The sequence below is a fragment of the Uloborus diversus genome, chromosome 9, assembly GCF_026930045.1.
Source record: "Uloborus diversus isolate 005 chromosome 9, Udiv.v.3.1, whole genome shotgun sequence".
NCBI lineage: Eukaryota > Metazoa > Arthropoda > Arachnida > Araneae > Uloboridae > Uloborus > Uloborus diversus.
The window spans coordinates 147950283-147962399 of record NC_072739.1 but is presented as its reverse complement, the minus strand read 5'-3'; the positions used below and the strand labels follow the sequence as shown (position 1 = coordinate 147962399).

Here is a 12117-nt window from a genome sequence, read left to right as displayed (position 1 = left end):
ATCATTTTTGTCATGAACCATTTCGTTTTATGCGCTTTATATTCCCACGCACATTATGTTAACATGTCGGAAAACGTTACATCTCACTTCTCTTTTCTGCAAACTTAATTTTAAAATAAGTAAAGCAATAAAATTCTATAAAAAAAATAGGCTTTATAATATATTTCTGCATATTTTCATCAATTACAAAAGGAAATGTTTTATTACTTTTTTTTGCTTCCTTACGGCTATAATCAAAGAAAGGAGAAATTTAATAAACAGTTCTAGTTACCAAGGTGATAGTTGGAGCCATTCAAAGCTCCACCCCTTTTCTTCAAGTCTATTCCCATTGGATGATTTCCTTTGTTTACAATGTAGTACTTTGTTTACATTGAGTCTTAGGTGCCAAATTTGGCTGTTTTTGAAAACATACGTCAACGCGACCCGGTTACCGTAATTTTACCAAAAGTTGCCAAATTTCCGATTTGGGGGGGTATATCAAAGTAGTTCCGAATGCATACTAAATATTAGATAATTATTTTTCAGTTTTTTTTTTTTTATTTTGCTATTGACCATAAATATGTAGCATGATATGTATGTATTTGACTCAATAGAAGCTGCTCTTAAATTGTTCATTTGACGCCTAGAAATTTATCTTAGGTGTTATCATGATGCTTAAATTTAAATTCTTATTTCTAACACTGGCTACATGCTTGAAAAATACTGTAGTGCAATAACTCTACGAAAACCTTTCAGAAAGAATACATTAATTTAATTACATAAAAACACATTTAGTACATACTTACAGTGGCTCCTAAAACCTGAATTTGTGTAAGAATAGCAAAGTTAAACTTGTTACTGGCTTCATTTTTAGGCTATAAACAGTAACTAAAGAACTTATTCTGGTATAAATGTATATAGATTTATCGTTAAAAAATCTTATATTCATGCAGTTTTTTCTTTTTAAATCCCTTTAAATATTTTGAATTTTAAACTAAATAATAAATCCAACTCGACCTAAATGGAACTTTTTCCTGGTCCCCTAGGTTTAAAACTATCATAGACATACAAAACACACACATTTATGCACTGTTTGAAAGGGCCTTAAATAAGAAAGCACAAATATATACAAATGTATATAAAGTACATTTTATTTTATTTTTCTGAAGCAAAATTGATGCAATGAACTTCAGTTTCAATTCAAACCAATTTATCCACATTTAAAATTAAAAAAAATCTATTTTAGTTGATTCGTAGCAAATTAAAGGGAAGTGTGACAATCTATAAGTTATTTTAACAAAACAATGAGATTTTTAAATACTGATTTGGTAGGAAGTGTAAATATTTAAACAGACTAAAAATATATGACTGAGCTGGCGGTGTATTTCACGTATAGACTAAAAATATGTTTTTAGTTCAAATGAGAAAAGAGAAACTGTATTTGTTCAAATTATCCCTTCATTTCTAATAATCAAGATTTTTGCAATTTGTGAGTCATTGATGTAAGCTAAAATTTCAGGGTGGTAGAAAATGCTTCACAGAAATAGGAACCGGGGATATTTCGATAATTGGGAATCTGGCGATCTTTCTTCATTGGCATTAATTTTTGGCTCCAGCGCCTGGGCGAGAGGTAATTTTCTTTGCAAATCAAAACAAAGAGATTGGAAACATCTATTCACATAGGGTTACTATAAATCAGCAGGATTACCAAAATAAAATTATTTACGCCAAAAATGAGACGACCGCGCCCGATTCCCAATTATCGAAATATCCCCGTCAAGTGATTGCTGCGAAATTCAAGCACATGATTTTTCTTTTTTTGGGGGGGGGGGGGAGGGGGGTGTTTGCTTGCATTCGATTTATTGTTAGAAAACAGCAAAACACCAATAGCTCTATTTCTACATTTTTTTTTCAGAGTATTTCATTCGAATGAATTCAAAAAAAAAAAAAAAATTTTTTTTTGAAAAAATGTAATGTAAAAAAAAAAAAACTATTAATTTATACCAAGCCTTAAGAGCATACTTTTGTTTTTCTTGTTTGTGCCTCAGCATAAGGCCTTTAGCCAACTTCTCTAAAGATTTGGAGTACTCCAACTCTACTTCTGCTCTCCGCCGAAAGTAGTCTTGAATCTCTGAGACAAGACTCACTTGAGTCTCCACTCGTACGTCTAAACATTTCAGCTGCTCATTCAGTTGTTGACGAATATCTGGAAGTAAAGATTTGAGAATAAATATTTAAATAACACAGTGTGGTTAATCTAAATTGCGTTAGCTAAGACATATAAGTCCATAATGGATCAAATCGTCATCTAAAATGATTCATTTCAGATGCGCCCATAAAGTTAGGAAATTTTCATAGCGCGGAATACTTGGCGAATTTTCAAAATATTTCGCCAAACTTGTCAAAACAAAACTTTTATCTACTTGTCAAACGTTGCCAAAAGTATTTTTCCGTTACAGGAACGTCGCTTGGCACATTTTTAATCGTGACTATTATTTCTCACTAATGATCCGCCAAAAACTAAATGCCAAGAATTAATGAACATCAAAAGAGTCATTGAAATGTTAACATAAGAAAAGAGCAGCAAATATAACGATAAGATAAATGATATATAAATATTTTTCTATTTTCGCCAAGTTAGAAAGTAAACAAGTCGCCAAGCCAGTAACGCACCTATAACGAAAACACCTATACTCGTTAAAACATTCTTCAAAAGTCGAAAATATTCTGCCAAAAAATTAAATTGGGCCATAAAAACAAAAATACCTGCCAAAAAAGCCATGAACAAACACGAAAAGTTCAACTACGATGGAAAATAATCCGCCCAAAAAATAAAAGAATAATAAAAGCTTTTAAAATACAAAATAGTTCACCAAATAAACATATCACGTCATTGAAAATGAATTAATGAAATATAAAAACCAAGTCTTGATTGCAAAAATGGCAACAACAATTTCAGCATCAGAAAAGTTCTTCATTTGCATGTCCACGATTTATCCCCGAAAATGTAGAACAGATTTAGGTAGCATAAATTATTTCAGTAAACTACGAAAGGATGATTTTATTGTTGAACTCTTACCAGTGTATTTATGATGAATATTTTTCTGGATTATTTTTTCTCATTCAAAAGTAAAATTTCGATACTTGATAGTAAAAACATTGATGTTTCAAAAATCATTTTGCAACCCTCAATGCAAAAATTAATATTTTTCCATGCACAGCATCACAACCTCACCCGGAAGAAAAAATAAATAAATAATAATAATGATAATTGCATTGCATTTTACTACAATGCACCCCTTAAGGGGCGGGAGTATTGATAAAATCATTTTTTTTAATGAATTCTCATTGCATGCATCCTTTATGAAATACTGGAAGCTTCACTTATTTTTCAAAACAATGACACACAATGACCCTAATTATCCTTTCGGACGGAACATTTCTCTCTTAGCTGATATAGTTTAGTGTCAGTAGTTAGAGGTGGCGCGAAGCGTGAAAGTTAAGTCGGTCGGAACGCCTCTGAACACTTCAAGCATGGCAAAATATAAATAGAAATGATTGAACTAACCTAAACAAATCTAACTAAAACTCGGTGAACCAGTATGCAAAAAATGCAAAGTAAGAAGTTACTCATCTCAGAAACGGATGTTCCTCAAAACGGGGACGGAGGGATGGGGGAAGAGAAAGAAAAATGAAGAAATCATATGTCCCATTTCAAGGAGTTTTTTCCCCCAAGCACAACTTCTTCATAATATCCACCCTCCCCCTTATTTTTACGGAAAACAACTAAGTAACTTCCATTTTTTCATGTGACACAACTAATAGTAATGAGGGACTAGTTTTTTAATTATTTATTTTTAAGATTATTAACTGCCCTCCCTTAAAAATAAATAAGCTACTGAATGTTAGTGGTTCCCAAAGCGGGTAACGCAAGGAACGGCGAAGGCGAACGGTGCCGCGAAGTGTATATAAATTTTTGAAAAATATACCAAGTCCCCCCCTCCCTCCCTCCCTCCCCCCCCCAAAAAAAAATAAAGTTAAATTACACAAATGTGTACAGTGTGAGCACATAGTGCAAAATTTTCAATTTCAAATGCTCAATGTCGGAGCCTTTTGTTACGCGACAGCACCTAACTTGCAATTATGTTCGTTTTATACGTTTTGGAATATCAAACTGTAAATAGTTCACAAATGCATTCTTAAAACTTGTTGTTTTCAGCATCGAGGGTTGATACACAGTGTCTTTAAAGTAAAAGGGATCAAATGGCATGCGGAACGAACTGGATTATCGCGCAACGCGCTTGTCGTGTAACAAAAGACTCACACATCAAAGGCCGATCCAAAAATGTTCAAGAAAGAGACGATTGATTTTTCAACTTACTTCTCACTACGTATCTGATTTATACATTCTTCAGGGAGGGGGGAGGCTCCCACAGCAATTTTATCTAAAGCAATTAAAATATAGAGATTTAGCCAGGGAGTTTTCTAAACCAATTCCATTCTTTTGTTGGACGAGGTATTCTAAAATTACGTTATATGCAGTTTCGTAATTATTGCTTCGAAACCCTCTCCCCCTAGCATCTTCGAAGGCAGTCAAAAATTACGCTTTTTTGGAATTTCAGCTTCGAAAAATTATTGCAGGTTGAAGGAAAGCCACTGAACCCATTTTTCCCTCTAATACTACCTGAGATGTTTACGATCACATCTTTAAAATTCAAATTTTGAAAAATGCCTGTTAGAAAAACTCCTATCCTCGCTAAAGATGGTCTAAAATTGCCGTGAAATTTCAATTCCGAAAAATTTCCAGGAGAGAGATTCAAACACAATTCCTTTCCATAACTTCATCAAAAATGGCCTACACTTGCGTTTTAGGACTTCGATTCAGAAAAATTTGCCGGTGAAAGGTCATTCAAGGGGCATGGGGGGCGATCGCTCCCATCGCCCCTCCCTCGTATCCATCCTTATCACACATTGAACATTTGTAACTGAAAAACAAAAAAAAAAAGAAGAAAAAAAAACTTGGTTTTTTGGACAATCAAGATTGCTTATTGTTCTCATTTGACTGTTTTTGAGGTCCTTTGATTTTTCCACCGCCACCCTCCACACCATCACCGTCGACGGGCTCCTCACGATGCTGCTCCTAGGTTGCATCCATGTCCTACACACACGCGCATACCATACACAGCTACACACACGCACGCACGCACACACATACATACAGACACCTACGCATACACACACAAAAACATACACACACACACACACATACACACAACTACCCACACATTCATGCTTGCACACAGACACAAACACATATGCCTACACACGCATACACATACCCCCCACACACACATTCATACACACAACTACCCACACACTTATGCCAGCACACAGACACAAACACACATACACATAATCCGTACACACAAACACACACGCCTACATACACACACTCGTGATTGCGAAAAACATAATTTGAATTCAAGATGTCAAAATTCAAATTATTTTTTTTTTTCTTTACATTCATGTTAGAATTTTCGAAATTTTTTTTTTAAATCGGGTCCATCATTTTTGCTTACCTTGCATATATTACCGTGCAAAACTGAAATTGGAGGACCGGTGATTCACCGGAAATATTTGGTCTTTCGCCGGTGTCTTTAGCATGTAAATGCTGACATTCGTCGGCTAATACCGAAACTTACCAAATTTTGGACTTTCCTAGAAACATATATACGACATTATAGAGATGGACTAGGGTGCAGTGAGAAATTTTTCATTCTTAAAAGGATGCCGCGAAATGGAAAAGTTTGAGAACCTCTGTCCTATCTATTATCGTTCCAACAATCCATTTAGGTAAATTATTACCCCCCCCCCCCTCCCACCACCACCACATTTAAATACTTTTTTAATTTTATAACAGCAATTTACGTACCGATAATCTTTACACGAGCAGGTATGCGTATACATAAATTAACATTAAGAACCTGAGCATTAAAAAAAATGTCGATTTAGCATCAGGAAGTTTGCATCAAATGTCACCAAAATTAAAGGTTGTGCAGATACAGTTCAAAAACATAAAGCATTTTTAGCCATTCATTTTGTAAGCAATATTTCGGTGAGCCCCGGGGAATATGAGAAATTTTATACACATTAGAAAACATCTGCTTCAACTCCAAAGCTATTCTTTCAAGGCTAAATAGATATTTAGCGGCCTTTTAAACACTTTGTGACAAGGAGGTAAAACTATGCTTTAAACATTCATTAAAATCAATAGGCTTTTGAAGTCACTCATGGGAGAAATACAGATTGAAATTAACCGGCCGTCTGCCGTGGCTTAGATTTGCTTGTGTATTAAGCCTCATTCAATCGAAAGTAATGCTGTCGATTGGTTGAAAAGAGAATCGATTACACGGAATTCTGGATTCTATGTCTTAGTGAATTAATGTTCATTTGAGAGGAAAGATTTCTTAACTTGGCTTATATTTCTCACGGATTACGATTTCAATGAAATCGATACACGTTTGCATTTGGTGTAGATTAGAACAGATTTTATCGGAAGGTTTTACATAACCAAGGTAACTGTCAAATTCGTAATGTACTCGTTATGCGTTTCTATACTGATACGATGGGAAAAGACTTGAAAAGATACATAGTAGTCACATCAGAAAAACAAACGCTTAAGCACAATTTCATTTTCCGAAATTCAGAAAAAATGCAGCCTGCAATATATTTTGATTTAATTATTTTCCCACGAGGATAAAATGCTTTCACTACCTAACATTGAAATTTTCAATTATCGTTTTGCTTATTTTACTGATTTAAAAAAATAAATGAATAAATGGAAAGTGGAAAGCTGTTAATGGATTTTTCATCCAAAAAAGCCCTCTTAGTAATATTTGGAATGAGGATAGCAATATTTTTTTTTTAATCGCTGTATTACTACAAAAATTATAATATTTAATATCTAGCAGATATGTTTTGATAAAAATATTCTTTCTATATCAAGGAAACATTTACCAATTTAGTAGCAAATGACACCATTAAATGGGTAACGGTAAGAAAGAAAAAGAGCGGAGGAAAGACAATAAACAGCGTTGACAGCCACCGTCATGCAAGACATCATTCGATCTCCTTTCCCATCAGCAAACCTAATGAACATATCCGCCCAAAATTCGCCAAAAATTGGCAAAGCCAATCTCGAACAAATAAGTATGATAGAACGCGTGAGGTGGGGGAATAAATACCAGGAAGATTGAATTTCTACGCGTTGCTAGGCGACAGGGTGCCCCTAACTTGGTGTGAAACCAATCAATCCATCAGGAAGTATTACACAGATGTGGAAACGGAGAAAACTTCTCTTAAGGGGAAAAAAAAAAACCTTGCATCACTCGGTAACATTTTGAGACATTTCTATACTATAATTAAAACATCGCAGAAACGCAACAAAGAAAATTGTATCATGTTAACACTTGCAACGTTCGTTTCTAAATCAAGTTTACCTGTGAGGAAACTGACATTCGAAAAATAATTTTTTTTTTAAAACCAAAACAGCTGTAGTACTTAAAAATATAATACTCAGATCCCTTTTCATATAGAATTACCCTTAACAGTAAATAATTAAACACACACTTACTAAAAGGTACATATTGTTCTAACCTAAAATTTTTTACTAAAGATAGACAAAAAAACACGCATACATATATTTCTCTGACTACTGTCCATTAATAAAAGTTGATTATAAATAATTTCCGTTTCTGCTTTTATTTGTTAATTTTTGTTTTGAGCAATCACAATTGCTTATATTTAGGCTTGCCAGACGTCTCGGTTTGACCGGGACAGTCGCGGATTTCAAGCAAAATCCAGGTGTCCCGGCCGGTTTACTACAGGTCCCGGAAAAACATAAATATGATTAGATGACCAAAAAAGTCTAAAAATAATTAACCGTTTAGGATTATTTTGAATAACTATTTTGTCATTTGAAATATAAACTTGTAAAACAACTATCGAATCAGCTTTTAACAACAGGGATTTTAACAACAACATTAAAACAAAAAAAAAAAAAAAAGTTCCTAAAAAAAATTCCAGGCGAATGAAAAATACATGTGAATATTTTTCAAGTTTTTATTCCTCATTCAAAGTATTTTTTCTTACTAAAGTAAGCAACAAATATTAACATATAAGAAATAAAATGTTTACATTTATCTGCTTGTGTCCTTCATTATTACCACTGGTTTACTCATAATCATTATTCATTAGCATTGAGAATGAACTACCCTCTAAAACACGCTAAAATCCAGCCAGGGGAATGTTCCCTTCAGGGGTGTTTGTGATCCAAAGTTTCCAAAACTTTTGAATTGACAACACATTCTAAAAAGCTAAAAAAATTTTTTAAAAAATAAAAATTTTAAAATGTTTATTTTCAATACTTTTGGCTAGCATATTTCAAAAAGTTTTTACGGGGGGGGGGGGGGAGGTCGGAGCTTTTTTATACAAGTTTCTGAAAATTTCACACTGTCTTCAGACATTTTACTTGAGCCCACTATCACCCCCTGGTTTCCTTTTGAATACTCGCGACGGCGGGGGGGGGGGGGGGGGGATTCCGGTGTCCCGGTTGAACATTTCAGAAATCTGGCAAGCCTACTTATATTGCTTTCACTTGCCCGTTGATGATATTTCTTTGATTTTTCAGATTAACATGACGACTAAAATAAGCCTAGCTCGTTGTTTTTATTTTCATTTTTTTGTTTGTTTTTGTTTAGAGAGACTAATATTCGTAGTCATGGTTACAATTCGTCTGCAGTTTGCTTCATTCACCTCCACCCCTTCCCCGCCCAAGGCTTAACTTAAACAGATTTTATTTTATTTATTTATTTTTTAAAGAAGGGGGTGGTGTCATGTTTTTTCAGGAAAAATGCCGGTATAGATGAACTTAGAAATATGCAACTACAATGAAATCTAAATTTTACGTCGCCCGAATCTACGGGTTTCCCTCATTTAACGTTTTTTCATCGGGTCACATCAATTGTGCTGCTATGTATTTCCCGTATTTTAAAATGATTTTACAACTTTTGTACAATTTTTCCCATTGCAGCTATTTTACATTTCAATACAGGGATCTATTTCTTTTAATACCAACGATTGGGAAGTGGATGTTGGAGGAGGGGATAATGAAAATGAAAAATCAGTTTTACAGTAGTGTATTTCCACACACTAGCACAGCCAGAGTGTTTCTTGGAGAAGGTATTTGGTCGTAACCGTCGTTAAATGTACAAGGTGTCCGAAAAGTCCTTGACCCACTTTTAAAAGTCATAGAAAGCAACCAATTGTCGTATGAATATGTAGTTTGTGCCAGAATACTTTTGAGGTTCAAGAATTTCGACATCGTAATAAAACGAGCTGATGTGGGCCTCATATGACTTCCTTTTACTCCAATTCAATGTCATTTTCCATTATTGGCAATTTTAATGTGATTCAATAGTTTACTCTCTAAATATCACCAACAGTGGCCAAATTGAAACCAGATTTAAAAAAAAAAAAAGAAGAAAAAGAAAAATCGCCAAATTTGTCGAAACTTGGCGACCAAAAGACCCAGCGATAGATCGCCAATTGTCCGCCAAATTGTAACACCACTTGAGTTTACATCGGAATTAACAATGATTTATCCCCAAAAAGGGTAAAAGAGCCCCCTTAGAAGCATTCGAATGCAACCAAAAGGGGAGGTGCACAACAAGACCCCACTACGAGTCTACGTACCAAATTTCAACTTTCTAGGACATACCGTTCTTGAGTTACGTGACATACATACGCACATACATACATTCATACATACAGACATCACGAGAAAACTCGTTGTTACTCGGGGATCGTCAAAATGGATACTTCGCGTGTCTATACGTTCTTAGTCACTTTTCCACGTGTGGTCGAGTCGAAAAAAAAAACATTCATTCGGGGGTGAGCAAAGTGAAAATTAAGGTCGATTTTTGAGTGAAATTTTTTTTCGCGAATACAATACTTCCTTTTTTATAAAAGGAAGCAAAAAAGGTAATAATAAGTAATCGCTGTATTGTCAAAGCAAGCACAACAAGCGTCATCTGAAGTGTTTACTCATTTTACTAAACAGAAAGCATACCTTTCATTATTAGAGTTCAATGTGTGCATCCTATGTTTTGCTCGAATCACATCTAAGCGGCAGGGGCATGCACAGGAGGGCAGGGAGGAGTAGGGAAACCTGTTGGCCAGTCCGAGCATGAAGGGGGCCCGATGTTTTTAAAATGAGGAGAGAAATATATGTAGGGACGAAAGGGTAAAACAGTATGAACGGGGCCCGTAGAAGTCTTTTCTGACGGGCCCCAAAATTTCTGTGCACGCCCCTGCTAAGCGGTATACTTAAGTTCATCTCATATCCACAAACGGTACACACATTAAAAGCTGGTAATAAAAGGTATTGCTTTCTGTTTAATAAAATAATTAAACAGCTCATATGACGCTTGTTTTTCTTACTGTGAGGATACAGCGATTACTAAGTCACACTTTTTCAATTTTATCTCTATTATTTTTATTTTATTATTATTATTATTTATTTATTTACTTATTCATTTTTTTCGATGCCACATGGGCGCCCATATGCAAAGTTGCAAGGGGGGGGAGCTCAAATATTTTCCCCGTGGTTTAGCTGGATATTTTCCCCATAGAAACTGATTTCAGGACAGATTAGAGTCATTAAAATTTGACATTTTTAATAACTTATTCATTAATGGCTGGAGAAGAAATGTTTTTACATTTTTGCAAAGAAAAAAATACTAAAAGCAAGGAAGTTCTATATTCAAAGGGAGGCTTGAGCCCCCCCCCCTTGCCCCCCTATATGAACGCCCTTGCGATGCCATAAAAGAAATTCTTGAACCTGTGAAGTACTATGACGAAAACAGCATATTCATAAGACAATCTGTTGCTTTTCCATAAATTTTTAAAATGTGTCAAGGACTTTTCGGACACCCTGTATATTTTTACAACACCATTAGGATTGGTAATTGATCTTAAAATCAAAGGTTTCGGGATGGTGCCCTTCCCTCTTTTTCGCTGCGCCCAACGCCATGTATCAACTTTTCTCTTTTTTCTCCTCCCACAATCCAAAATGCACAAAGGACAACGAACAGCATTGTTAGCATGAGAATGACAAAAACACGAAAAATCGATTTCTAATGATTTTTTTCCTCAAAGCATAAGCGAACTGTCGATTGCTCACACAAAAACTTGCTTACAGAAAAAAAAAAGTTTTCCTGTTTCCTTAATAACACAAAGCATTTTCCGACATCAGAGTATCAACGCTCAGTTGAAGCGTGAGCTCGAATTGCACGGAACAGCAGATACGAACACGAATTTCGAATTAACTGGCGCGCGATGGAATTCCTCGCAGGTTTTTAAATGAGAATGATAAAATAAAAACAAAACAAAAAAAAAAGAACATAAATCAGAGGATTGAACGGGTGATGTTGTGATATTTTTCAATGTCAACAACGCATTTAAATCTAGCTTGCCTACTGTATCATTTTGTGAGAGTTCTCCTTTTGTATGGGTATGTCAGTCGAAAGAAGTTGGAATGGAGTCAGTAATCTTCTTTATCGTTCTATTTCAAAACAATACGCTCCAAAGTTACTTATTATTATTATTATTTATTATTATTATTAGTATTATCATCATTAATTCTCCTTTGCGTATATTCAATGAGGGCCGTGGTGCCCTAAGGCATCGGACTTGTGACCGGAAGATCCCGGGTTTAATACTGGCCGGTCGAAAATCCAGTTTTCATTAATGGTGGCTGGGGGACGTTAAATATTCTTGTGGTCACAAAGTCCTCTATGTGAAACGATACCTCTGGGGGTGCTCGACCAGGGATTGCTCGGTTTCTGGTCTGGATCAAAAAATCAGAGCTGTCTTCAGGGTCCCATCCAACTGGTTAAACCACAAATAGTGGTAGGTATGGGGTACCCTGGAGTGAACAGTATATTAAATGTAAGAACTGCTTAGAATGCATAAAAGGCATGATTAAACATTTGGCAACTTTTTTTTTTTTTTTTTGTGAATTATGAATGCTTTTATAATTAGCCGTCAAACTGTGCAATCTTGTAGAATCAGTGTAAG

The 12117-nt window shown here is 35.0% G+C and overlaps 1 protein-coding gene across 3 annotated transcripts in view; it reads right to left on the bottom strand.

Moving 5' to 3' along the window:
• The window catches only part of LOC129229624 (SLIT-ROBO Rho GTPase-activating protein 1-like), a 310372-nt gene that overhangs the window by 44408 nt on the left and 253847 nt on the right, over nt 1-12117 (bottom strand). For all 3 annotated transcript variants that reach the window (XM_054863973.1, XM_054863974.1, XM_054863975.1), the window contains exon 2: nt 2002-2185. In XM_054863973.1, the coding sequence (XP_054719948.1) occupies nt 2002-2185 (184 nt within the window). The remainder of the gene's footprint in view (nt 1-2001; nt 2186-12117) is intronic.